This window comes from Octodon degus, unplaced genomic scaffold, assembly GCF_000260255.1.
Source record: "Octodon degus isolate 3935 unplaced genomic scaffold, OctDeg1.0 scaffold00040, whole genome shotgun sequence".
NCBI classification, from domain to species: Eukaryota; Metazoa; Chordata; class Mammalia; order Rodentia; family Octodontidae; genus Octodon; species Octodon degus.
In genome coordinates this window covers 5,414,809-5,442,212 of record NW_004524616.1, presented here as the reverse complement: position 1 = coordinate 5,442,212, position 27,404 = coordinate 5,414,809, and the positions used below count along the sequence as shown (strand labels likewise).

Sequence of the window (27,404 nt, the reverse complement as noted above, 5' to 3'; positions counted from 1 at the left end):
AAAGGGCTTGAATTGGGTAAATGATCTCTGAGGGTTGTGGGGCTGGGACAATCCAAGACTCACTCTGACCCTGTGACCTCATGAACAGGCTGCCTCCTTCTCTTCCTGTGGGCACCCTCTTTATTCCTAGCACCCTAGCCCCATGACCCTGCACTGAGCAGCCTCCACCCTGTGGCAGGGCTTCCTCCAGCCCCTGCTTGCCGCTGTTTCTACCCAACCTGTTCCCTGCACCTTGGAACCCTCCACGTTCTAAACCAGCTCTGAGGCCACTCAGTCCTGCTATTTGGCCTCCATATCCTCTCAGAAAAAGGCATCTCCCCCCCCCTCAGTACATACAGGTTCCTGTTGCCCAGCATTCCAAGCCAGAAACATAGGTGCCAGTCTTCTATGAAGCGTACCTCTCTAGCTCCCCACCTTTAATCACCAAGGCCTGTAGATTCTCCTCCAACTTAATCTCAAATCTGTCTGTTTCTGGCAGTCCCACCCACTACTCTCTGTCGACCTCCACCCACCCAGACAGTGGTGAGGCACACGGCACAAAGTCACACTGACCTACCTCTCCCTGCTCTACCCTTACCTGGCTTTGCATTCCTAGGCAAGTTTCTGAGGTGCTTTGTGCCTCAGTCTCCCCACCTGCAAAATGGAAAGAATTGTGGTATCCAAGTGACTCAGTACCTGTCAGGGTCTCAGAACTGCGCACAGCACACACAACTGTCTGGTTCATCTGTGGATACATGTAGATGTGCTCAGGGGCACTTAGGGTCCCCTGTGCACATTCTGTGTGCACCACGTGCTGATGTGTTACACATGGGTGCTTCTCTGATGGGCACCTGGGAAAGCACCTGGGCACAGTCTGTGCCTGGGCGAGTGCGTGCTGGGCTCAGTGGAGTGGTGCGTGCATGCATTTGGTGTGGGATGCATGGGTGAGTGCCTGCAGGGGACGGGGCACACTCCTGCCAGCTATACATGTAAGGGTTTCAGAGGAGCGTGTGAGCGAGCGCGTAGGCAGGCGTCTGCACTGTGTCCATGTGCTCACCATGTGCAGGCCTGGCTTCCGCAGTGATTTGGGCCCCCTCCCCTGACGGCCTGTGTCGTGGGAGCCTCAGGACCCCGAGGGAGGGGAGCTCTTACTGGCGGATGTGGCTAAGATGGACAGGATTTATTTAGATTAAGGCGGTGGGAAAGGACTAGAGAATTGAATGTGCATATTAGAGGGAAGCTTGGGGCTCTGCGAAGGATCCCCCAAACATGCTTGCTCCCCTGGAATTGGGGTCCTCCATTCCTTGAGGGGTTCCTCTGATTCACTGGGCAGGGCAGTGACCCCATGTTTGGAACTCTGTCCCTCCCACCTGGCTTGTATGGGAGGAGTCCTGAAGGCTTCCCAGGGCGCAGCAGATCTCCCTGGGCAAAGGAAAGGTGCTTGGGATCCCCTCTCCTACCATTCCAGGGGGCTCCCTAGGAGGACAGAGTGGCAGACAAGGCTGCCTCTCTCCTGACTGTGGTTTTTCCCTTTAACACAGCTCCTTCCCCTCATGAAGGAAGCTGTCACAGGAAAACGACCCCCCATGTCAGCTGCCTAGGCCCCCCTAGGGTCAGCTGCAACCACAGCTGCCACCAGGAAGTACAAAATGGTCTAGAAGGCAGCAAGTGGGCAACTGAGGGTGACAGAGTTATCCAGATGGCCCAGGCGGTCATCACAGAGCACCCCAAGCTCCAGTCTGGTTCGTGCTAGCCCTTTAGCTTGCCATCCTTTCCACTTTCCTGTCTGCCAAATCCCGGGCTTCCACACCTCAAGTTCATCTGTCTGTGCACATCTGAAAGGCAGAGGGAGAATATGAGGTAGGGGCAGGGAAGCACCTTGTCTCAGGCCACATAGCACGTCATCAGACAGTCAATGCAGACTGAATCTGCATGTGACTCTGGCCTCAGAGAGGCATCGCCTCCCCGCACTAGCTCTTCTCCCTCCACCCCCACCCCAGCCGGCCCCACCTTCTCCAGCCACCCTACTAAGAATAAGGATGACTAGAACTTCTCTCTGGCTGGTCAAACTGTACAACTTGAGAATAGAGAAGCTTGAGATGAGCCCCCAATCTTCTCTGTGTATGTAGAGGATGGGGAAACAGAGTTCCAGGACAGCTGGACACCCAGTCTTACAGTGGGTTCAAGGTCCCTTGGAGCAGAAATGCTTCAGTTGAGCCAGTCCAAGCTATGGTGTCCCTCCCAAAAGCCTCTACTCTCTCTCTCTCTCTCTCTCTGATCTCATCTTTCCAGATGATCCTTGTCCAAGAGCCCAAATTCACCTTTTTGCTGTGTGACACGGTCATGACTCCGGGCCCCTTTGGGCCTCTACTGGACATTCACAAGGGCTTCTCCTGGCTGAGTCTCAGAGGCCCTAAGCCATTCCTGACCCAGGCCTGTCAGGAGAGGGCCTGAAATGGACAGAGGAGTAGCACACTGGAGCAGGGTCAGGGGCTGCATGCCATGAGGTCCCAGCCCACATGGCCATCCTAGCCTGCAAGAGCCAGTCCAGCTCCCTTGCAGTGACCTCCCATCTTGAGGCCAGCCGGCCAAATTCCTCCTTTAGAATAATAAACAGTGTGGCCAGCCAAGGAGGCCAGGAGGGGAGGGGTGGGGAAGCAGTGACCCCTCCCCCAGCTTGGGCTGCTAATCATTTTCCTTGGCCCAGTCCTCTGGCAGGAAGAGAAAAGCCAGAGGGGCACCCACTGGGGCGCAGATGGGATGCCTGGGCACTGCTCCGTTCTCCCAAGGGCACTGGGAGTCCAGCAGGATGGGTGGCCCAGGACACTTGGGAGCAGGAACCTGTGCAGGGGCATCAGGAAGGCTGGGCTCTGACCTGCAGAGCAGTTCAGCAGGGAGAGAAAGCAAGGCAGAAGGAGCTCTCGGGTAGGCCAAGTGAAGTGAGGCCAGGGGTAGAGGAAGAGCAGATTTCTCCAATTACTTCCTGGGGCATTGGTTGGAGCCAGGCCTCGGGTCTGCAGCCCTAACATGAACCTGGCCCTGGTAAGTGGCACACTTGCCACCGTCCCCCCACAAGAGATGGAGATAGAGATGGCCGAGGCCCAGGTACACTGAGTGGTGGCTCCTACCCAGCACCCCTATGGAACTGGAAGCAGGGAAGTGAGATGCAGAGAGGGGAGCTGGGCTCAGCCAGGCTGGGCATCCACTCGGGGGATGCATCCCACACCCGACGACCCAGGAGGCTCCGGTGGCCCGTCCCCTGGTTACTCCCCATGTGTTTGGCCCTGTGACCCTGTCTGCCTCTAACCTCCTTTCAGTCAAGACTGCAGGGAACCCCTTGGCATCCCCAGCCCTTGGTGGTGGTTTGGGATCCATGGCCTGGCACTGGGACACAGCAAGATCTCCCAGTTCAAACTGTCTGCCTCCCTCTCTCCGAGCCCGAGGCACTATGGGTTTCCGGGTGTCTCCCCTGTGCTGCCTGTCTCTGCCTTCCTCTGCATCCACCTTCCAGCCCTTTGTCTCCCTCCCACAGGGCCTGCTGTGGGGCCTGGGGCAAACTTTCCCCCTCAGAGCCTCCGCTTCCCGTCTAACAGCCAGCGGGGTGGTGGTGAGGCTTCCATGGTCCCTAAGGACCTCCAAGGCCGGCTCCTCGCAAAGGTGCCTCTCCTAGGCCCAGCCCAGAGCCCCTCTTCCCCGGGCCTCTTGGTGTGGGTCAGGGCTGAGTAGGGGGGCCCAGGCCCCACATTCCACAGCCCCTACTCCCCCGCTTCCCTTCCCACAGCCGCCTCCATTTCCTGTTGTGCTTGCAGAGCTGTGGGAGTTCTCTGGGTTCTGGCTCACCCCTCCTTCTCCTCCAGGCCTTTCATCGCACTTTCCCAAATATTTGTCCTGGCAGATAAGGACCTAGTATTGGAACTGTCACCCGGAGGACAGTCTGTCAGGGCTGGCAGCCCCTGGATACTATCCAGTCCAACCTCCCCAGGACCTGCTGTACATACAGGGAAACCAAGGCCCAGAAGGACAAAGGACTCAGCCAAGTCCACACGAGCACTAGAAGCAGAGGGGTGGGGGCACATGGCTACGGATGTCCTCTCAGCTTGGGCATGGGTGGCCTTTGACTTCAGGCCCACCGGCCCCACACCATGGAGGCTGGCAGTCCAGACAAAGGCCGACTGTGCAGGAGCCAGGTGCTAAAATGGGTCCTAACCCTGTTTCGCTCCACAGGCCATCATGCAGCTTCCATTGGTGATGCCAGCTCTGGTCCTCCAAGGTAAGTAGCCCTGCAGGCCAGGGCAGGGGTCCTGAAGCCAGGGCACTCAACAGGCCCTGAAGCTTGTGGGGTGGTGCCTACTAACACCAGGGTGTGAGTCCAGAAGCATTGGGGTTGTTCTTGAGCCTGCATTTCCTATATCTCAAGGGTATTTATGTGTCGACCTCCTTCAACGGCCCACCTCTCAGCTCAGAAACCATCTGGGAGCCTCTTCTGAACCTCAAATTCTCTGCCTGGCCCTCCCTGTTCTTGTACCCCCAGCAATCACCAGCTTGTTGTCTTTCCTCAGACTGGCAGATGACATGCCTTCTGCCCTCTAGGGGATGGGCAAATGCTGAGGCACTCCATGACCAGGCAGTGGCTTTCCTGACAGACTTCTGTCTGATGCACAGAGACTCACTGTCCTGTGCTGGGGGCATGGTTTTTACCCCTTCCCCAGAGGATGTCACCAGGTGAGGGAAAGACAGAGCACACACACACACACACACACACACACACGCACACACACACACACACACACACACACACACACCATCCCCACCCCAGGGTCCTCATCATCTCTCCTGTCCCAGTTTGTCCCCACTCTAAGCAAGGTCACCTCTGGGCTTCATCAGAAGCTAGGCAGTTGGGAGCAGCTACAGGACAAAAGCCCAGAAAGTGACCTGGGAAGTCATGCAGGAACTAGAGGCCTGGGAATGATTTCCCGAGGATTTCCTGACCCCTTCCCCTGCCCGCTGCCTGAACATAACACCATGGAAGGACTCAGATGCAGGAGCTCCAAAGGGACTAAGAAGGAGGCCTGGAGTTCTTGGTGACCCGTAGTAGGTCTGAAGGCCCCCCAAGCCATGGGCAGAGAGCTCTAATCTATTGGACAGGGACGTGTGCTCCTTGAGGACTTGGTGGCTTCAGTGTGGCTTTGGGGGTCTTCCTGAGGTTTCTGTGCCCTGACATCTGACACCTCCCCTCCTAAAGGTCCATTACTGTTGCTGCCACTGCTATCGTTGCCGGGACCACAGATCTCCCAAGGCCTGGACATCATTCCCACGGGCCCAGAGCTGGTTCTCAATCTCTCTAGCACCTTTGTTCTGACCTGCTTGGGTTCAGTTCCAGTAGTGTGGGAACGGATGTCCCAGGTACCCCAACAGGAAATGGTCATGACCCAGGATGGCACCTTTACCAGCATGCTAACACTGACCAACGTCACTGGGGGAGACACAGGAGAATACTTTTGCACCTACAACAGCTCCCTCGAGCTGGAGCCCAGTGAGCGGAAGCGGCTGTACATCTTTGTGCCAGGTAAGAACCGTGGCTTAGCCACACTCCCTCTTCCCTACTGACGGCATCGGGGCAAGCTCAGTGGACCCTTCAATGACACCGTGAAATGCAGCCAACTTAGAAATGCACACAAATCATGGAAGCCCGCCCTGCTCAGACCAGGTTTGTGTTCATTCCCACACATTGGCCTGATATCTACCTGCTTTCTGCCCTAGGAACTCAACTTTCTCCAGTCTTCGCTATCAGGGTCGCAGGAACCAACCATACAGCAATCTAGGACTTGTCTTCTTATTTATTTATTTATTTTTATGTATTTACTACAAGGTCTATAGGGTCTCAATGCACAGATCAGACTCATAGTGATCCTCCTATTTTCAGCTCCCAAGAGACTGAGCTACCATGCCCAATCTCATTTACCATCTCAGTGCATCCTGGGGACGGGGCCGGCTTGGCATGGGGATCAAACCCCTGTTCCCTAGGCTTGCCAAGTAGGTGCTTTAGTCTGCTGAGCTCTCTGGCTGGCTCTAGGGCCTGTCTTCTCACCCTGGGACTATCAATACCAGCATCAGAAGTGGAAGGAGCCCCTGAGGTCTGTCCTAGTCCAGGTTTGCTGCTATAACATAATGTCTGAGATGGACTAAATTGATCATGAACAGGACTGGGTTGGCTCACAGTTCTAGAGGCTGCAGAGCCTAAGATCAAGGGCCAGCACCTGGTAAGGGTCTTCTTTTTGAGTCCTCTCATGGATAAAGGCAGAAGGGCAAGGAAGAGCAAGAGGTGACTGAAGGTAGCCTTTTACCATGGCACCAATCTACCCATCACCAGGCATTTGTGGCCTTCTCACCTCTTACTACTATCACAAAGGTAATTACAGGCCAGTGAGCCTTGGAGACAACCATTATTCAAACCATAGCAGCATTCTTATTCTGCATTGAGGAGACTGAGGGCAGAAGAGGGGAGGAGACTGGCTCAAAGTCCCACAGAATTCACTGCCTGGCCAGAAACCCATTTCTCCTGGTTCTCATTTTCTCTCCGCTCCTCTTCTGGCAGATCCCACCATGGGCTTCCTCCCGATAGACCCCGAGGATATATTCATCTTTGTCACGGAAATAACTGAGACCACCATCCCATGCCGAGTCACAGACCCTCAGCTGGTGGTGACACTGCATGAGAAGAAGGAGGACGTCCCTCTGCCTGTCCCCTATGATCACCAGCGAGGCTTCATTGGTACCTTTGAGGACAAGACCTACATCTGCAAAACCACCATTGGGGACAGGGAAGTGGATTCTGAAGCCTACTATGTCTACAGTCTCCAGGGTGAGCCCCCTTCTGGCCTGGTCCTTAGCAGGGGCAAGTACCACCCTTCACAGAGGAGCACCCCTTACAGTCTACCAAGTGTGCCACTCACTGGCCACTGGATTCTCACTGTAGACTTGGAAGGTCATTTTCCCCTACTTCATGAACAAAGGAGCTGGGGTTCAGAGAGAGGCTAGTGTTTGCTCAGTCCTGGAATTCATTAGTGGTGGAGCTGGGCTGCACAACATGATGGACAAAGGCACACTCTCTCAAGCCAGCTGGCTTTGAATTTCAGCTCAGCCCCTTCCATCTGAATAATTATGCTCAGAGCATACGATCCCTTTGAGCCTGTGTCTCTCTCTATAACATGGGGATGATAATAAATGGCTACCTTATAAGATTATTGTGAAGATTAAATGAAACAAAAGATGGAAGGGACCTGTCACGCAAGCGCTCAGTAAATGTTTCCTGTACTTACGTCTCTGGAGGACACTTTTACTTCTGTTAGCCCTTTCTTGAGCATTAGCTCCATGACAACAGAGATTTTATCCAACCTAGTCCCTGTGATAGCCCCAGCCCCAGCCCTGCCCTCTGGCCCCTTCCTCCGTCCCCAAGCAGAAGTGCTGGCGGCTGGTGATTGCCTCTGTCTCAGGCCACTCTCTCTCCTCCAGTGTCATCTATCAATGTGTCTGTGAATGCGGTGCAGACTGTGGTCCGCCAGGGAGAGAACATCACCATCATGTGCATTGTGACAGGGAATGAGGTGGTCAACTTTGAGTGGATGTACCCCCGAAAGGAGGTAACATGGGCCAGGGGCTGCAGGGGGTCCAGGCAGGGATGGAAATCTCAGCCTGCGGACTGACTTCTCACGGACCCCTACTGATTTGGAAAACCTGCTGCTCCTGTCCCTGCAGAGTGGGCGGCAGGTAGAGGCAGTGACAGACTTCCTCCCCGACATGCCCAACCACATTCGCTCCATCCTGCACATCCACGACGCTGAGCTGGGTGACTCAGGGACCTACGTGTGCAATGTGTCAGAGAGTGTGAATGAACACCGAGATGAGAAGGCCATCAATGTCACTGTGGTCGGTGGGTGCTGTGGACTCAGCCCCCAGCCCACTCTGGGCTGGACTCAGCCCTCGTACAGCTCTGGGGCCAGGAAGCCACTTTGTAGTTCCACCCCCAACTGTGTGCCAGCCCCAGGTCCAGGCTTAACCCACACCAAAGTGCAGCATGGGTTTGACTTGCCTTAACCCAGCCTGGACTTTCTGCCTAGCTGGAACCCTAGACCCAACCTGATTTCTCCACCCAACCCCACCCTAGGCCTAGGCAGTCCTATCCCCAAATTGAGCCTCAGCACTGGTTGAGGGATCTGTGTTCCTCAGCAGCAATAATGAACCAGATGGGAGAACTACAGTTCCAAGCTCAAAATCAGCCCTGCCACTAAATGTGGCCCCTGCTCCAGGGTCAACCCCAACTCTAACCCCAGTTCTAATGCCCAATTGGTTCCTAATGCTTACAGCATTCAGTTGGTGCCCTGCCTCAGAAGCTCTGCCTCCTGGAGATGCTGGGCTGGCCCCATCCCTAGGCGCTGCCCCTGACTGGTTTACCTTGCAGAGAGAGGCTATGTGCGGCTGCTACAAGGACTGGGCGCTGTGGAAGTTGCTGAGCTGCACCAGAGCCGGACGCTGCAAGTGATCATCGAGGCCTACCCATCGCCCACCGTCCTGTGGTTCAAGGACAACCGTACCCTGGGGGACACCAGCATCGGCGAGATAGCCCTGGCCACACGCAATGTGTCTGAGACCCGGTAAGCAGCTGCTGGCCCACTCCATTTTGGAAACTTGGCAGCTGCCTGGCAGTCCGCGGCCTTCAGACATCCCAAAAGCCTAGACTGGCCTTTCCTGAGAGCTTGCTGCGTGCAAGGCACCATGGCAGGCTTTAGGGATGCTTCGGGGACAGTTCCAGCCCTCCCAGTTTCTGCTCTAGGTGGAGACTCAGACACTGCTCAGCTGACCACTCAGATATTTAGTTGTCTTTGAGAGGAGTGAAGTCAGCAGGTGATAGCTGAAAGCAAAAGGGGACAATACAGAGAAAAGGTGCAGGAGGGCCACTCACTGCCACCCCTAGCATCCCTGAGTATCGAGTTTAGCAGGCCAGCAGGGACTGTAGCCTGCTAGGATAAGGCCCTTCTGAGGGGAATGAGATGTGGGTGGGGATAGCACGTCCTGTTCTCAGGCCCACCTGGGCTTTCCTCTCCGCGTGGTGGCACTGTGTCTGGCTGGGGACTCAGGACACGGGTTAGAGTTTGCTGCTAATATCTGTGTGAAGTTGGCAGGCCTCTGGCTTCCCTCGGCCTGCTTTTTTTGTCTGCACAGGAGAGGTTTGGGAAGGTTGTAAGACTGACCAGTGGGTCTCATGGCCTGCCCTCCCCCCAGGTATGTGTCAGAGCTGACGCTCGTGCGGGTGAAGGTGGCAGAGGCTGGCAGTTACACCATGCGGGCCTTCCACGAGGATGATGAAGACCAGCTCTCTTTCAAGCTGCAAGTCAATGGTGAGGATCACCTCCCTGCCCTCTTTCATTCTTGCCCTCCTTGCCCTATACCTTCTCCCCTTTGGCTTTGCCCATCCACCCATAGGAGGAGCTGATGAAGAGAGGGACCCTGAAACTAAAGGTTCTAGACCAATGACCTGTTGTGTCTCTTCTCTGAGCCTTAGTTTCCCCAGATGTAAAAGGCCATGAGGCTAGACTGGTATTTCAAAAAACGTTCATTCATGGACATTCATGTGCTGATGCCATGATTTGTCCTTCTCACATATCACTACTGAGCTGTGATTTAAAAAGAATACAGTGAATGTCAAAGCTTATAAAATAATTTATTGCAGTAAAAGACACATTGCCATTAGTGCCCCTTAGAATCCTCCTCTTCGCTCCAAACATATCCCATAGCCCCTGCCACCTTCTGAAGCAGCTCTGGAGGTGCTCTCTCATTGGTGTCTCAAATTGCGCTGTCACAGCTGCCTCAGTGTTCTGAATTGAATGCAGATGTTTACCTTCTGTGGTCATTTTCACTTTAGCCAAGAGCCAGATCCAGTGAATGAAGTAAATGTGGACACATCATACTGCTTTTACAAATCTGTCTTTCTCTAGAACAGCACTTGGCAGTAGCAGTCCCTTTATTTTTTATCACATACCTTAAAGATACTTGTGCAAGAGCACTGCTAGAACTGCTTCAGAAAGTGGCACAGGCAATGGGATGAATGTTTTGAAGCAAGGGGAAGTATTTTGAGGGAGATTAGTGGCAGCATGTCTTTTACTATAATGACTTTTTTTTTTTTTTTTAGTTAAACACACCATATTTTTGCCCAGCCCTTGTAGAGTATACTATTAATTCAATAGATATTTATTGAGCATTCACAATATATCAGTCTGTTCAGAGTTCTTGAGACTCTGGCTTTGTGCAGCTTGGATCGTAATGGAGGGAGACAAACGTGAAACAGTAGGAGAGGAAACCTCAGTAAATGATACGGGTTATTGTAGGGTGGAGAGTGGCTCAGGGTAGGGAGGATCATGAATGTTGGGCACAAGGGGTAGTGACAGTGGCACTTTCAAATGTGGTAGTCAGGGTTGGCGTTATTGAGGATTAGACATTCACAGCAGTGCCTGAAGTAGATAAGGGCATTGGGTAAGCGACTATTTAAGAAGGACTTCAGGCAGTACAAATGTCAGAGCAATGGCCGAAAGGCCTGTGTGACCAAAACAGAGGGGGAGTGTGTGTGGCATGAGGTCAGAGTGAAGATGGGTGGCGGGTGGGGGAGGGCAGATGTGTATGCGCTTTCCGAGTGGTCCAGCTTTTGTTCTGCTGTGTGGCCCACATGAAGCAGCATCTCCACTGGGATGTGAGCACAGGAATGATAGCACAGTGGCTGAGTGCTTTGTCTGTCAGCTTTCTAAAAATAAATTTATTTTGAAAGACAAAATTTAACCTCTTAACATAGATGGAAATTCAGCATTACATGTCATAAATATAAATCAACCACTAAAATAAACTCAGAGTGAACAAAACAGAGCTATTTGGGAGCGTGGCTGCCCAGAGTTCTGAGCTTTAGGCCTGTTTTCTCTTGGTTGGAAGGAAAGATTAGCAAGTCTCAGAGAGGTGTTAAAGACAGACTAGCACCCTACTGAGGCTTTCCCTTTGAAGTATCTGGAAAGGGAACCCATCAAGGTTCACACTGTGATTCCTGGTATTTACTGTTCACCTGCAGTCTGCGTCTCCCTCCACAGGGGAGGCTCTGGGCTGGTCCGAAGACCATTCTGACCTCCCTACTTCCTGACCCTGCACTTCTCTATGCAGTCCCGGTCCGTGTGCTGGAGCTGAGTGAAAGCCACCCTGCCAATGGGGAGCAGACAGTCCGCTGTCGTGGCAGAGGCATGCCCCAGCCACATGTCACCTGGTTTACCTGCAGAGACCTCAGAAGGTGAGCAGACCCCATGCCTCAGTCTCCCAGGGTACCCACTGCTGGCTACTAGGACCCAGTGGCGTTTATCTAGTCCAGCCCCCTCCTCTGAACACCTTGCTCCAGACTAGAGCCACATCCTAGAAGACCAAACCACAGTTTCTTCAACTTGTCCCTTACCTTGATTCCTGAGCTATCTCCGGCCCAGCACAGTGCGGAATGGAGAGACCTCATCTACCCAGATGTTCAGTACCCCTGACCAAGATTGTTTGTAGCGCGGTGCATAGCGGCAGAATTGAGTTCAGATTGCATGATTTAGGAGGTCAAGTGAGATGAGTGAGTTTTGTGGTCCAGAGCTCTCTAGCCTGGAATGGGAGCGCCCTCTGCTGGTCAGTTAAGAGCGCATGGGAAATAAGCTTGTGTGGATGTTGCTTGGACCAGGCGTGCCCTACTTCCCTCCGCTACCGCTCTGTGGCGCTGCCTGCTTCTGGCCCCCGTTTCTCCATCTGCAGAAGGGAGAGTCTGCAAGCCATCCCCCTAATTCTCCTGGCAGGTGTCCGCACGAGCTGCCGCCCACTGCGCTGGGGAACAGTTCCGAAGAGGAGAGCCAGCTGGAAACCAACGTGACGTACTGGGCAGAGGAGCAGGAGTATGAGGTGGTGAGCACGCTGCGCCTGCGCCACGTGGATCAGCAGCTGTCGGTGCGCTGCATGGTGCACAACCTGCTGGGCCAGGACGTGCAGGAGGTCACCGTGGTGCCGCATTGTGAGTTCCCCGGCCCGGCGACCCTGATGCCCTCTTGTTCTCACCTTGTCATCCCCGGGATTGAGCCAGGGCACATGGCACGGGCCAAGTCACCATGCCTGAGGGCACACAGGAGGGTTCCGATCCACCAGTGTGTTCCTGCGAACATGCGCGAGTGTATGACGCGGACATGAGCGGCACTATGTGCTTATATGTAGTGAACATAAACAGTACATGTTGTATGTTGTAAATACTGAACGTTGACAGGTGTGTGGCCTCTGTGTAGATTTGTAAACGGTGTGCTGAAGAATGCCTAAACCCCAAACACACGAGTAAAGCAAGAGTGTACATCTGTAAGCACGTTCGGTGCCTGACCACATGTGTAAACCCCCAGAATGGGTGTCTGCAAACATGCGCATGTGCATGTCTGATCCCTAGACTTGGGGATCAACCCACAGAATGTCTGTCTGCATATGTGTGCGTGTCATTGCACAGTCCCTATTCGTGTGTATAAACAAAGCATGCACAGTTCCTGTGCACGTGCATAACCTGGCCTAGTGCACAACCATGCGTGTGTCATTGCAGCACGTCCTCTGGATGTGCACGTGTGCATGCACAACCCCTGAACACATAGGCGTGCTGTGCAACGCTTGTCTTTTAGAGGTAGACATACATGCAATGCTCACTGTGCCTGCCAGTGTCCAGGTGCATTTGCATGCCTGCTTGCCCTTCCCTGTGTTTGCCTGCACCTGTGTCACACACTTCTTATTCACCTGCTTCTTGTTCAGTAAATAGTTCCAGGGATCCAATTTCTTACTGGAGTACAGAGGACCATGGGTCCCCCCTTGTCTGTTCTACTGGTGCCTTTGGTCTAGAAAGAAGAGAAACTTGACAATTCTACCCAGGATCACCTCTCTGGGGGGAAAGCCCAAAGAGACTAGGACCCCACGCCTCACTGTAGGAGTGAGGAAAGTGTGCTGGAGAAAGGGACCATTAGTCCCATGGTGACTAAGGCTTACCCTGGTGAGGAACCGTGTTCTGGTCAGAGGCAATGGCCTGGGCAAAAACCCAGTGAAGTCGAAGAAATTCAACCTGGAAAGAGCACAAAATTTATGTGGATTCAGGGATTTAGGATGGGTGAGACAGAAGGGAAGAAAGTGGTAAGGAATGGGGCTATGTGCTCCAAAGACCATGTGAGGTGTTCTGCACACACTCCTGGAGTCCTCAAGCAACCCTGTGAGCATGTTCACATGCTCAGCACACACATTTGTCCTGTCTTTGCCCTGAGGAGGGTGAACTTTTAAGAGTACCTTTATCCCCCACCTTCCTGCACATGCTCACAGATCCCTGCAGGTGTGGCCACTCAGTGGACAGTGAGGCTGGCCTGGAGGGCACAGCGGCTCAGAGCAGAGGCTGTGGCAAAGCTGTCATGTGGTGCCTGAGGGGCTGCCATGCACAATGCATGGGACAATGGGGGCTGGGTGAGGACTTCCCAGAGGACACAGGTTTCCTTCCCAGGACTGTGATGTGTCATTGCTGGGAAGAAAGAAAAAGGAGTGGTGACAATCTGTGACCCTGAGCGGGGGTGGGGTGAGACTGGATAGGATTCCCTGGGGAGCAGAAAAGGGCAGGAAGGAACACAGAAGACAGAAACAGATTCCCAGGAGACCAGACGGGTGGCCAGTGGTGCAGGGCAGGAGAGATAAGGATCTACCAGGAATAGCTGGGCAGTGAGTGTGCAGCAGAGAGGCAAGAGTCTTGGGGTAGAGGAGCCAGAGGGTGGGGAGGGAGGGGGACCAACCCTAAATGCTCACTCCCATTATGGGGGCCTCACTTCATAACTGTCACCACTACCCATCCTAGCTGTGCCCAGGGGTGGAACCCAAGAGAAATAGGCTCCTTTTTGAGTTTGGAGTCATCAGGCTGTGGGAGCTTAGTGTATGGTTCCCCAGTGGTCAGTGACTTGGTCCATAGGCTAGCTGGCCAGGTGTGGAGCCCAGTGCTTTGACTTAGCTGTGACAGCCCTGACATGGGCATGGGATCAGAGGAGATGTGTGCTCAGCCTGGCCTTCCGGGGTGCCTGGTGTCATGGGAGGCCCAGGCAATGAACAGGTGCTCAGAGCAAGACTCTATGCCCAGCTACAGCAGAAAGGCCAGTCTGACTTCAGGCCTGAGGAAGCCAGCAGTGACCTGAGCTGGGGGTAGTTACTAAGGCACATGAATAGAGGACAGGCCAATGGTGTGGCCCTTTGCAAGAGGTTGTGGTCTCACATCAACTGCTGTTGCAGAGGTGGTGGCTTCCATCTGGCCAGGATGGGATTTGGGAAGCCCCTAGTGGGGTGGAGGTAAACAGCTGTCCCAAGCCAGTGTGCTTACACCTTCTCTGGTCTCTGTCTCAGCCCTGCCCTTCAAGGTGGTAGTGATCTCAGCCATCCTGGCCCTGGTGGTTCTCACCATCATCTCCCTCATCATCCTCATCATCCTTTGGCAGAAGGTAAGCTCCCCTTGCTCCAGTGAGTGCAGGTCAGCATGTCATTTGCTTGCACGGACCCCTCTGGCTCCACAGGTGCTTCATGATCAGCCCCCATAAGGGGCCCACATGGAGCTGAGATGGAAACTTGGGTAGAGGGACACTGGACCCTGAGTGCCTCCACTCTCAGCAGCCTGGGCTGCCGTGGACCTGCTGTGTCCTCTGGCACCACGGCCCTGCTCATCCTGGGTGCAGGATGTGACGCCTTTGGGATAGACCCCATGGATTCCAGGGTTTTTCCAGCTCCTGCCACGGAGGCTGCTGAGTCTACAGAGATGCAATCTGACCTTATTAGTCTGTAACATCTGTGTTCTGTTGTGAGATTTCGCCATTCTATGAGCCCAACATTTTAAAATTCCTGAAATAGGTTTGCACTACCCCATGATTCTGTCAGTTTTAGATTCCAATCCTGTGATTCCAACAACCTAAGATTTAAACACCAAAGGTTATGTCCTTCTGAGATTCCCATGATGATGGCTCATGGTGTGGGGAGGGGCCACCGCCGTCAAGAAGTATGTGCCTAGCTCTTGTCACACTGTTTAGGGCACTGAGGGAAGTTGGTGAGGAGGTTCTGATGCGCCAGGCCTGGGCCATCAGCTGCTTCTCTGCTTGCCAGGTCCTGACAGCTGATTTACTACCTTCTTCTCCAACTGGAGCTTCTTGGTGCTTTTTCCTCTGAGCCCACGAGGGCCTTAGCTCAGTTGGCCACTTGCTATGTGACTTCAAATATGTCCTATCCCTCTCTGGATCTCCAAGCCTCCTGGCCCCTGTCCTGTAAGAGCCCAGAAGTAGTGAGCTCGAGGCTGAGCTTGCCCCATCTCGGTTCTGCAGAAACCACGCTATGAAATCCGATGGAAGGTGATCGAGTCTGTGAGCTCCGATGGCCACGAGTACATCTATGTGGACCCCATGCAGCTGCCCTACGACTCCACATGGGAGCTGCCACGGGACCAACTCGTGCTCGGTCAGTCCTCACTCAAGAATTAGGTGACTTAAGGCAGTAGGGAGACTGCCAGGGGTCTGGTCCCAGATTGAACTTCATGGAAGACCAAGGGCTGGCACCATGCCTCCTCTGGCCCTCAATGGTCCTCTGTGTCAGAGGACCAGACGCTGCCCAGGGACTGCCCAATGCTTGCCTAGTGATCTTGAGAGTCTAAGAGGGAGCCCTTTGTGTGAAAGGAAAATTACTGAGGAGAGCCACACTACTGCGTGCCAGCAGGTGCTGTGCTTAGCTGGGGAGGCTGAGGGGGTGCAGAGGAGCTGTGCTCCCTGGGGAGGGAGAAGGATACAGAATCCCGGAAGGACTGGGAAGCCTTATGGCTGTAGGTGCCCCTGGTGGGGAACAGATTAAGTCCAGGGTGGTTTGAGGGACAGGGAAGTTGACCTAAAATACTGGCTCTTTCCCAGTCCTGATTGAAAAGATGGGGTGCAGCTCTTTGATGGGCCTGTGACTGAGAGATTGTCTCCATCCCAGGACGCACTCTTGGCTCTGGGGCCTTTGGACAGGTGGTGGAAGCCACAGCTCACGGCCTGGGACATTCACAGGCCACCATGAAGGTGGCCGTCAAGATGCTGAAATGTGAGTCCTGGGCTCCACCTTTTCCCACCCTCCATACTCATCCAGCCTGTTTCTGACCCACTCCACACAGGAAGGGCAGTTGTATTTGGAGGAGGGGTCTGTGCCTCAGCCTGCCTACCTTCACCCAGCCTCTTTCTCCCTGAGTGGGTCCTCACTGCCCTCGGCCTCCAGGATCTTATACCACAGGGTGGAGAGAGGAGCCAGACAGGCTCAGGTGGGAGTGCTGGGTGACTGCCTTGGCCTGAGCCCTCTTTCCTCTCAGCCACAGCCCGCAGCAGCGAGAAGCAAGCCCTCATGTCGGAGCTGAAGATCATGAGTCACCTCGGGCCCCACTTGAACGTGGTCAACCTGTTGGGGGCCTGCACCAAAGGAGGTACCCATCCACCCCCAGAGGGATCTGGGAAGGGGTCTGGCTGCAAGGCTTCACCTCTCCTGTCCCTGTCTCAGTCCAGGACAGAGGGGCACCCAGCTGGAAGGTTCACACCTCTTCCTGTCCAGGTCCTCACTTCATAGTCTCGGGTGGGCATGAGACTTAGAAACTCAGATTTGCAACACTTTCATGGCTAAAAGGCCCTGCAGGTACCAGACCCAGTGGGTTCCAGATCAAAGTGTTTTCAGACCTCCCTTTACTTTGCACAATACACCTTTTGAAAACTGTAATGAGAAGCAGTTAATATGACCCAGAGGTGAGTCACCTGCCCCCCATAGAGACCACCAAGGTGGCGCCCAGGGGATGCTTTTGTTAAGATCACACAAGAAAGTTCTTTTGTCCAGTTGTGTTTATCTGAAGCTCTGATTGCAAGTTGGGCTGAAAAAAAAAATGTAATTGTCTTTGCAGCTGCTTCTTGTGAGATTTGGGATTTTCCTTAGCATTGTGCAATCTAATCAAAATACAGAAGTACGCTGCGTACACAGGCTAATTCATGTCGGCAGTGATCACCCATTTCACAAGTTTTGTTTTCATTAATTTTTTTTAAGCTCCCATCAGTTGATTTTAAATAAATACACTGAATTTGAGTGTAACAAGTAAACCAAAAATAATAGTTACCTTGCATGCTTCAGTATAAGCTTTAGTTTGAAAACTCATCCCTAATGGCTAACATTGTTTGTCGCATGCCACACGGGCAAAGGCAGCATTTCATTAGTCCTCCTGACATGTCAGTCCTCTGCATGGACATTATTAGCCCACTTGGAAGACGGGGAAAGCAAGGCTCCAGAGGACCAAGCACCATGCTCATAGTCACAGAGGCAGGAGAAATCCAGGTTTGCGGGGTTCTCTTAGCTGTCATGTCATCCATCCCACAGCCAGCTTATTTATGTGGGAAACTTTAGGCCAAGCCACCCCAGGGATTGTCCCTGAGCCTGTCCCTCCACAGGACCCATCTACATCATCACTGAGTACTGCCGCTATGGTGACCTGGTGGACTACCTGCACCGAAACAAGCACACCTTCCTGCAACACCATTCGGACAAGCGCCACCCTCCCAGCATCGAGCTCTACAGCAACACCTTACCTGTGGGGCTCCCCCTGCCCAGGTACCCTGAGATGGGGTGACACCCGCAGAGCACTCTTGTCTAACAGAGGGTGTTGAGTATGGGGCAGAATCTCTCTGGAGCCAGGGTGTCCACCCTAGACCAGGCAACAATAGCGATGGTAGCGGTGGAATCTCAGTGTGCCGGGCCCTGTACTAAGCCCGCTACAGATGCTGAGTCTCTGAAACAGCACACCATCCCCAGGTCGTGGGTCTTGTGCTCCTGCCCAGGGGAATCCTGTGGGCAGGCACTGGGGAGGAAGACATGCTGTCCAGCAGCACCGCAGTGCCGTGAGCTCCGCTCCTGCTGCAGCCTGTCCAGTACCCCAGGGGCATATCAAGTCCTGATTGCATCTTTCCTCAAAAGAAAATTTCTAAATTCTTTTGCTCATTATAAAAGGCAAAACAAGAATGACCTTGGAAAAGCACACAATAGATATTAAAACTCAGCCCTGAAGGGCAGGCCAGATAGCTTAACGGACTAAAGCGCCTGCTTAGGCAGAGCACAGTGGCCAGGGTTCAATCCCCATTGTACTGTGCTAGTCCTGCCCCCAGGGCATGCTGAGAGGGTGATTGAGACTGGGCGTGGTGGCATGCACCTGTGATCCCAGAGTTTGGGAGGCTGAAAACAAGAGAATCACTACAAGTCTGATCTACGTAGTGAGACCCTGTAGGCCCTATCCTAAAACACAGAAAATAAATAAATAAATAAAACTCGGCCCCGTCCTTCCCAACATTCCCGCGGCTTCCTTTCTGTCTTTGCTGTCTGTGGAGACATCTGTGTACAACCCCACAGCCCCTTAGGGAGCTAGCTCTGGGGGCAGAGTTGTGGGCTGGGCACTCATGCAGCACCCTGAGTGTGCTTGAAGAGGCCCCAGAAAGATGCCTCTGAGCATCATCTTGTGATCTTTGCTTAGTCACTGTAGTAACCTCAGTGTGAGCTCTCTGAGGACACTTACTGGGTCTTACGTCATCTTGGCAATCCCAGTGCCTAGTTCAGAGCTACAGCATTTAGTCAGAAAGGCTCTGTCTAAGGTCATTCACATAATGAGAAGTGAAGGATGATGAAGGAAAGAAGAAATCATGAGTGACAGACAGACCACAAGGGCCCTGGCACGAGCTGGGGGCAGCAGGGGAAGGGAAGAGAATGCCCATGACCTGCCCTGCTGTGTTCCTCTTACCTCCAGCCCCATGTCCCTGAGTGGGGAGAGTGATGGTGGCTACATGGACATGAGCAAGGATGAGTCAGTGGACTACGTGCCCATGCTGGACATGAAAGGAGACGTCAAGTACGCAGACATCGAGTCCTCCAACTACATGGCCCCGTATGACAACTACGTCCCCTCTGGTGGGTGGACACAGTGCCCTCACACCTGCAGGGGAGTGTAACTGTGCAGGACACATTCTTTCTGAAGCCCTTCATGTACCCTGCTGTGCAGCCACCTGGGAGGAAGGTGGCCATTTCCACATCACAGGTGTGGAAATGGGCTAGCCATGTGCCCAGAGCTGCTGCAGAACAGCATCTTGGTGTGAACCTTGTCTGAACGTCCAGAGGCATAAGCAGGGTCTGCAGGGAGGGGGAAAGCTGGGGTAGGATACTGAGGAATGCCTGACTTCCTGGGGCCTGGAGGAAAAGTGATCGGCTCCAAACTGGCCCAGCGCCAGTCCAGGTCTCAGTGTCCCTGAGAAACAAACAGGCAAAACTAAGATGCTGGGCCCAGCTTAGCTGGAGGTGTTCAGGAGAATCAGTAGTCACTTGTCTCGGACAGTCAGCCTCCCCTAAACCAAAAGACAGGAGTGTGCTGGACCACGGGCTGGCAGGTGACATATGACCTCTGCTTTCTCCTAGCCCCTGAGAGGACCTACCGGGCAACTCTGATCAATGAGTCCCCAGTGCTTAGCTACACTGACCTCGTAGGCTTCAGCTACCAGGTGGCAAATGGCATGGAGTTCCTGGCCTCCAAGAATGTATGTGTGATCAGAGCGGGGCAGGGTGGGACTGTGGTGACCCTACGAGCCAGAGGCCTCCCCGTGCTCAGCCCTATACTACAGCCACCTCCCCTCTGGTGGGCAGGACAGTGAGCCCCCTCAAACCTGGGCATCAATGCTTTTCCCCTAAAGCCCTCCCCTCACAGTTGCCCCTGAGGTTCAGTTCCTTCCCCTCTTTTCCAATCCAGTGTGTCCACCGAGACCTGGCGGCCAGGAACGTGCTCATCTGTGAAGGCAAGCTAGTCAAGATCTGTGACTTTGGCCTGGCTCGAGACATCATGCGAGACTCAAATTACATCTCCAAAGGCAGTGTGAGCATCTTCTGTGGCCCTACAGGGTGGCAGCGTGTGCCTCTGACCCCAGGAACAGATTCCTTCCTGATTGGCACAGCTGCAGTTCATAGATCTGCTCTGGGCTCCTCTTGGCCTGTCCTGCCCAGGAGCATGGTCCTGCCCACCCAGCTGTGTGAACAGGGAGGGGACCTATCTGTGTCCAGAGTGGAAACAGGCAGAGACACCTGGGTCCACTGGTTAAGCAGGGTTGAGGGCCCGGGGTGGATGGGAAGCTCAGGACACCTGTTATACCAGAGTGTCAGGCAGAGGACAATGCCCCAGTGACACAGTAAGACAGATGAGCCAGTGGCAGGCAGTGGCTAGGATTGGTTTGGTTAAATGTGACCGTCTGCCTCCCACTCCTCTCCCCTCCTCCCAGACAGTGCAGGGGTAGAGAACTCTAGACCCCTGGAGATCAAAGGCAGCGAGGAGGAGAGTGGGGCGGTGTCTTGTCCCTGGGTCCCCATGCCTCTGCTCAGATGGTGCGGCTTTTCTCCAAGATGGGGACTGAGTCCCTCACAGTGAGAGAAGAAGCATCCTGATGCTCAGACTGGAGCAGTGTGGACATAGGCGTCAGCTGCAGTGGGAGCTAGCCAGCCTCCCCCTCCCATCTGGGGGCCGAGCGGGCTGGACACTCAGTGCCCGTGCTGTCCCTGCAGACCTTCCTGCCTCTGAAGTGGATGGCCCCGGAGAGCATCTTCAACAGCCTGTACACCACCCTGAGTGATGTGTGGTCCTTCGGGATCCTCCTGTGGGAGATCTTCACGTTGGGTGCGTGCTTCCTTCCAGCCCCCAGCACGCAGCATGGCGTCTCCCTCCCTCTCCTGCCTCATGCATGACAAAACTCTGGGGCAGGTGCTGGGACATGGGTCAAGACCACTGGGACTTGTCCCAGCTATGGTACTTCCTGCCCACTGTGTGACTTGGGAAGCGCTGGTCCTCTCTGGGTCTCTCTGACCTCCTTGGCTCCCGTGTCTTCTATTTTGGGGAATGTTGCCATCTCTGCCCGGTCCCCAGGAAAGAGCGCACATTTCCCAATGCCAGGACACCATGCCCTCACCCACCCCAGGACCATATGCCTCCCCCATGCTGTGGAGGAGGGCACCCTGCCTCTTCTTTGTGACTCTGAACCTGTATTCCTTGTCTGCCTCCCACAGGTGGCACGCCTTACCCAGAGCTGCCCATGAATGAGCAGTTCTACAATGCTATCAAGCGGGGCTACCGCATGGCGCAGCCGGCTCATGCCTCTGATGAGATGTGAGTGTGCTAGGGAGGAGGCTGGGGGTGCAGATCACGGGTGTGCTGGGCTGCTGGCTTCAGCCCAGAGAGAGCCTGATTAGCTCAGGGATCTGGAGAGATCCAGCTGTCACCGGCTGTAGGTGTTCAGATGGTTTCATCATACTCCCTTGTGCATGTCATGGGCTTTTGCTTTCTCTCTCTTCGGGTCAGTGCTGTCCACAGGGCTGCCAACAGTGCCAGCTTTACATCTCACTGCTGACACTGTGCTTCCAGTCAGCATGCTAGAGCCGAGCCTACAGAGCTGTAGGGGTTGCAGGCCACTGGAACCAGCCACTGAGCTGAGGGCCGGAAAACCCTGACCAAGCCTAGTCGTGTCCTCATCAAGGCGATGGGTGCTGGGAGGGCTTCCCAAGGGGGCAGCCTGTGGGGGCAATGTGAAGTCCATGTCCCCGCCATGCCTCCCCAAGTCCTTTCCCTTGCTCGCCTTATTCTGAGGGGCAGTGGCTTCCGGGCCCCCCAGCAACACCTGCCACCCTGGCATCCTGAGCCTGACCCTCTCTGCCCCCTCCCCAGCTATGAGATCATGCAGAAGTGCTGGGAAGAGAAGTTTGAGATTCGGCCTCCCTTCTCGCAACTGGTGCTGCTTCTGGAGAGACTGCTGGGTGAGGGGTACAAAAAGGTAAGTTGAGGCAGAGTGGAAGCAGAGAGTTCAGATACAGAAGCCAGGCTCTTGGGGCGAGGCTGTATGTGAGGTACCAGTACTGAAGGAAGTACTCTTCACCCACTTGGCTTTTGCTTCATTCCTGGTACTGCCAGAGCTCTGAGTTTGATTTATGCCAGCAACACAGAGACTTGGAAAATGGTTGAGTTTGCATGGGGAGCAGGTGCGACAGCCCTCTCTGACCGCTGACTTCAGCACCTTTGCTAGCTCCTTAGGGTTCTTTTGGCAGTGTGGGCAACCCTAAGTCACATGACCTCTAATGCCCAACACAAATCCCATCACAGCCTGTACATGGCCAGTGGGGGCTGGAAAGCTCTAAGCCACTTCCTGTGGATGACAGCGGGCAGGGAGAGGAGATGCCCATCCCCTCTGGCACAGGCACAGCTGGTCCTCAGCTTCCTTTCTCCTGTCTCCACCCCACAATGGTCCTTGGGGAGCGAGATGTACAGAAACCACCACCATTTCATAGCAAGGAACCCTGAGGCCGCATGGGAGGAGGCCAAGGCAGGGTGAGAGCTGGATCCCTGCTCTGAAACTAGGGAGCAGGCTGGGGATATGGCTCAGCGGTAGAGCACTAACTAGCATGGCTCCTGGGTCTGATCTCTAGTGCTGCAAAAATAAGCTAAAGATGAAGCCGGGGAGAGTTAGGGTCACGATGCTGGTCATTAATTGCCCCTCCCTTGGCGATCACCTGGGCTGTGAGATGCCTGGTGGGCGGGCAGCTCAGCTGTGCAGCCTTGGGTAAAACTTCTTCCTCTCTGAGCACCAGCTACCTCTTTGCCCTGAGCCACTGCCTATCTGACCATCATGTTTCTCCCGTGCTCCCTGCCCCTTGGAGCAGAAGTACCAGCAGGTTGACGAGGAGTTTCTGAGGAGCGACCACCCAGCCATCCTTCGGTGCCAAGCCCGCTTGCCTGGGTTCCACAGCCTCCGGTCTCCCCTGGATACCAGCTCTGTCCTTTATACTGCCGTACAGCCCAACGAGGGTGACAATGACTACATCATCCCTCTGCCTGACCCTAAGCCCGAGGTTGCCGAGGAGGGCCCACTGGAGTGTTCCCCCAGTCCTGCCAGGTAACCACAGGGCGTGCATGTATGCGTGTGTGTGTGTGTGTCCTCAGGTGGACAGTTATACTTGCCAGTGAGAAGGCAGATGGGACCCATTCGACCTTCGGGGTCCTCAGGAGAGAAGGCCAGGCTGGGAAGAAGGACGCGCCAGGACCTATTTGTGAGGTACTCTACCTTCAAGGGAGTCCTCATGGGATGTTTATGCCATCCCTCTCTAGGTTCTGCCCTACCTTGAGGGGAAGGATGAGACCCACTTAGCCCCCAGAAGCTTGGTGGTCATGGGGGATCACAGCCAGCTTTAAGCCTGTGTTCGTCCTAAGTGCCTAGATGATCCTGGGAGCCCGACTATGCGAGGCGAAGGCAGCTACAAATTCAAGCCAAATCCAAACTTAAGAAGGAGGCTCATGACTTGTTCTTCCCTTCAGGTGTGGTAGTCAGCATGCAGAGATTTGGAGGAGGGCCCAGCCAGTGCTGGACGCGATGTTCGGTGGGGGGCGGAGAACGGGGCTTCCCCTGAGGCCAGGTCCACCACCAAACAAGATCCAGCCGGGATGAGGTGGCAGGAGCCCTAGGCTGGGGTCTAGCTTCAGCTCTGCTCCTGGGGCCTGGGCAGGCTCCTCCTCCATGGGCCTCAGTTTCTCCATATGTGCTAGTCGTGCACACAGCTCTTAGCAGGCCATGAAGGCTCTGATGTGGATGAGGTGGACATCCTGAGGCTGTGGGCACACAGTGCGGAGAGGCTGAGCACAAAGTTCCAGCATCTCAGGCCTGTTCTGTGCCCTCAGGCATCTCCTTCACCTCTCTGAACCTCAGTTCCCTCTTCTGTAAAGTGAAAACAGTGAATCACTTTGATTAGGGACTTGAGAGGACTCAGTGCGATAAGTCTCTTAGCGTGCGGAGGATGCAGACATGAAGGCATGGGTAATGAACTAGGGAGCCAGCAGGGCCTGCTCCCATGTCCCTGCTTCTGCCTTCCCTGCTGTGTGCTGCAGGCAGTGGCGCAGCCTCTCTGCGCTGCACTCGCTCATAGTGCAGGCTCTGCACAGTCTTTACTAGGACCGAACTGCGTGCAGACATAGAAAGCTCTTACTTAATGGCCATTTCGTTCTACCGTCGTTCCTCCAGCCTCTCTCTTGCCTCTTTCCTCTAGCTCTACCCTGAATGAAGCCAACACTTCCTCCACCATCTCCTGTGACAGCCCCCTGGACCCCCAAGAGGAACCAGACCCAGAGCCGCAGGTGGAGCCACAGTCAGAGATGGAGCAGCCTCCAAATTCAGGCTGTCCTGGACCCCAGATCGAAGCAGAGGACAGCTTCCTGTAGGGACTGGTCCCCTCCTCTCCCTGCCTGAGGCTGCCCCTGCCACCCAGCATCCAGCCTGTCCTGGTCCAGCTTGGGCATTTGCACCATGCTGATGCTGCCAGCTGTCCCCTTGTGGAACACTTTTGTCCCAACCTGCTGTGCAGTAAGCCCTGGGGCTGGCTTACGAGGCAAGAGGACTGTATGGCCCATGTCCAGGCTCTGCTTCTGGGGAGGTCTTGTGACTGTGAGCCAGTGTGCTCCCACAGGACTCAGTTTCCCTAAATGTAAGATGAGAAGTTGGACTTGGTCATCTGCAGTCCACCTGCAATGTCCCTGAGCGACAGTGGGGCTCTTGGAGTCCCTGGGAAGGTTTGTGGGTGAATGAGGTGGCATGGTAATCACTTTCTGTTCAGTGAGCCGCCCCTCAGGAAACTGCAGCTCTGATCTGCCTAAGAACTGGGGAGGGCGTCCTGCATCTTGGCTCCTGGCTGAGCTGGGCCTACTTTGGCCAGGGCTGCGCTACTCAGCAGCCACTTCTCTCGATGCTTCTCTCTATTTTCCCAGGCCCGAGCTGGCTTGGGGCCAACGTGCTTGATTAATGCTCTTCATGAGTGTCAGGGGCTAAGCCAAATATGACCTGGAGCCCCTGCCCAGAACACGTGGGTGAGCCTGGCCATAAGAGGTCCCCATGGCTTCCAGCCCCAGTGGTCCTGTGGCTTTCTTTGTCCCCCTGTCTTAATCTGCCCACGAGTCTGCGCTGGTGATGAGTGTGTTGACAGGCCAGTATGGCCTGTGCTCCAGTAGCTGGTTCTGACTGCATTGGACCTTCTATGACACCTTGGAGGAATCCCTCACCCTCTCTGGTCCTAGTCTTCTTTCCTCTTGTATAATTTGCAAGTTGGACTCATTAACTCTAGATGCCGCACCAACACTAATGATCTAGAATATTCCAGGGTGTTACACTTGACCAGATGAAAACAAAGCCAAGCACCCCACAGCCAGCTGAGCTCTGGGGAGATTCCAGATCACACATCACACTCCAGGGACTCAGAAGCTTTGCCCCTTCCTCAGGCCCCCAGAGCAATTGCCCGGACTTAGACCAGGCTTGGCAGCCAGCGTCCTGGAAAGCCCCCAGCAGCTGTCCCAGGAACAAGGGCCTCATGAAACCCCTTTCAATACCCACAGTGAACTCTGAAGCTGTGTTGGACAAGGTGGGGCCAAGATGGCACATTGGCTCACCTCATGATGCTCACCACTGCCGGGGCATGTGCCACAGAAGTGACGGATAGCAAGGAGCTATGTCTTGTGGCAGACAAGAGGCCTAGACTGGCTACATCAGTAAAGGAATGTGAGAAGTAGCTACTTGGTGTTCCCTTCTCAACTGCCAGCTCCCTATCCCTGAGGTAGTACCCTACTGGGGTATAGTTTTGCCCAGGTATGCCAGTGACACCTTGTTGTCCTCAAATGAGTAGACACAGGAGGTGCCAGGTGAATAAGGAATGGGCCAGGACAGGCCATGAGAGGAGGGCTGGGAAGGGCTAGAGAAGCTCTGCTTCTGGGCACCAGTGCCATCCTGGCTGGCGTCTCCCAGCCCTGGGTCCCCACCAATTGGCCTGAGAGCAGTGAGTGGGTTTTCACTACGGTACCAAAGATATAATCACCTAGGTTTACAAGTATTTTTAGGACTCACGTTAACTCACATTTATACATCAGAAGTGCTATTTTGTATGCTGTTAAGTTTTCCTATCTGTGTACTTTTTTAAGGAAAAGATTTTAATATTAAAACTGGTGTTTTTCACTCCAGACTCTGTGGTGTCTCTCAGGCTTCGGCTCCTGTGCCTGAGGGTGGTGAATGTGGAGCAGACCAGACAGAGCTCATCCCAGACACAGGTCCCCAGATAGGTCTCCAGATAGGTCCCTTCAGCACTGAGTCTCAGTTGCTCTATCTGGGATTGAGTAGGACAGTCTCTGCACTGCCTCTGCATTCCCTGCTGCCACCCTTTCCCCGCCCGACCATGTGCTTTGGCTTTGGCTCCGGCTCCTGAGCTGGGTCACCCTCCCCGCCTGCCCCTCCTCTGCCCATGACCAGACTGAGGCTGGTGTGGCTTGTGAGAGGTGCCTGCCAGAGCCCGGATTCCATGTCCAGGTGAGTCATGGTCAGGACCCAGGTAGAAATAAGACAGACAGCACCCAAAGGTGCCACAGAACAAGAAGTGAGGAGAGGTTGGTGGACAGAGAAGAGGAAGAGAAATGGAGGAAGAGGAGAGAGCCTTGGCTTGGGTGAGGCTGGGAAGCAAATGTGGAGCCAGGCTGTGGTTCTGAGAGCAGCTGGGTTGGACAGGCATGCAGAGCCAGCGGCCCCCAGCCCCATAGGATGCTGCTGCACCAGCTCAGTGGTGGTGGGGCTGACGTGAGGCAGGCATCTGGTCCCCACGGGCCAGGTTAGTACTGGCCATAGACTCCTCTGTTAAGCCCAGGCCTGAGGGGCCCTGGGGACAGCACAGGACAGTGGAGCTTCTGAGGCAGGGGCAGAGTGCATGGGTCCTGGAAAAGGCTGGGGCTTCTTAGCCTTCCCACCAGGGCTCTTCAGGAGGGTCACCCAAAGCCTATCACCTGCTCACTGTGTGTCCACAAGCCATCCCTTGCTGTCTCTGAGCACAGGGAAGGACATCTCTGCTTGGGCTTGGGGAAAGGAAACCCTTTGGAGCCGCAGGTCTCCCTGGACTGTTTCCAGGAGTCTGGGGATGTGGTTCAAGTGCAGAGAGGAACAGGGCTGTGAGTTGCTCTGACTCAGGCCCAGCCACCAACTCAGGGGCAGCTGAACCACAGCCAGGGAAAACATAATCATCTGAAGGATGTGGCTACCCAAAGCCCACCCTCAAGGGGATCCTGGCTTTAGAGGACACCAGAGCCTCTTACTCCCTTCTTGCCTGGCTGCAGCGAGTTGGGTAAGGTGATACCAGATTTGCTCCAGAAAAAGAATGAACAAGCCTCATTCCACACAGGATTATTTTTGCTCTTGGGAAAGCCTTAGTGTGGAGCTCAGGAGACTCCAGCCCCACCTCGGAGCACTCCTCATGCAGCCTTGGGT

At 54.5% G+C, this 27,404-nt stretch overlaps 1 protein-coding gene across 2 annotated transcripts in view; it reads left to right on the top strand.

Annotated features, from left to right (window-relative positions):
* Positions 1-26,116, top strand: part of Pdgfrb (platelet derived growth factor receptor beta) — a 37,074-nt gene extending 10,958 nt beyond the window's left edge. The window contains exons 2-23 of one of the 2 annotated variants that reach the window (XM_004631296.2): positions 4,204-4,249; positions 5,222-5,545; positions 6,575-6,841; positions 7,492-7,619; positions 7,735-7,909; positions 8,438-8,630; positions 9,259-9,374; positions 11,176-11,299; positions 11,832-12,043; positions 14,422-14,516; positions 15,384-15,516; positions 16,027-16,131; positions 16,394-16,504; positions 17,508-17,667; positions 18,851-19,011; positions 19,513-19,631; positions 19,841-19,963; positions 20,644-20,755; positions 21,142-21,241; positions 21,797-21,902; positions 22,786-23,018; positions 24,163-26,116. In XM_004631296.2, the coding sequence (XP_004631353.2) occupies positions 4,204-4,249; positions 5,222-5,545; positions 6,575-6,841; positions 7,492-7,619; positions 7,735-7,909; positions 8,438-8,630; positions 9,259-9,374; positions 11,176-11,299; positions 11,832-12,043; positions 14,422-14,516; positions 15,384-15,516; positions 16,027-16,131; positions 16,394-16,504; positions 17,508-17,667; positions 18,851-19,011; positions 19,513-19,631; positions 19,841-19,963; positions 20,644-20,755; positions 21,142-21,241; positions 21,797-21,902; positions 22,786-23,018; positions 24,163-24,334 (3,315 nt within the window). In that variant the 3' untranslated portion in view covers positions 24,335-26,116. Of the gene's footprint in view, positions 1-4,203; positions 4,250-5,221; positions 5,546-6,574; positions 6,857-7,472; positions 7,620-7,734; positions 7,910-8,437; positions 8,631-9,258; positions 9,375-11,175; positions 11,300-11,831; positions 12,044-14,421; positions 14,517-15,383; positions 15,517-16,026; positions 16,132-16,393; positions 16,505-17,507; positions 17,668-18,850; positions 19,012-19,512; positions 19,632-19,840; positions 19,964-20,643; positions 20,756-21,141; positions 21,242-21,796; positions 21,903-22,785; positions 23,019-24,162 lie in introns of those variants that run through there. The other variant, XM_023715296.1, reaches the window with a different exon arrangement.
* The last annotated feature ends 1,288 nt before the right edge of the window (positions 26,117-27,404 follow it).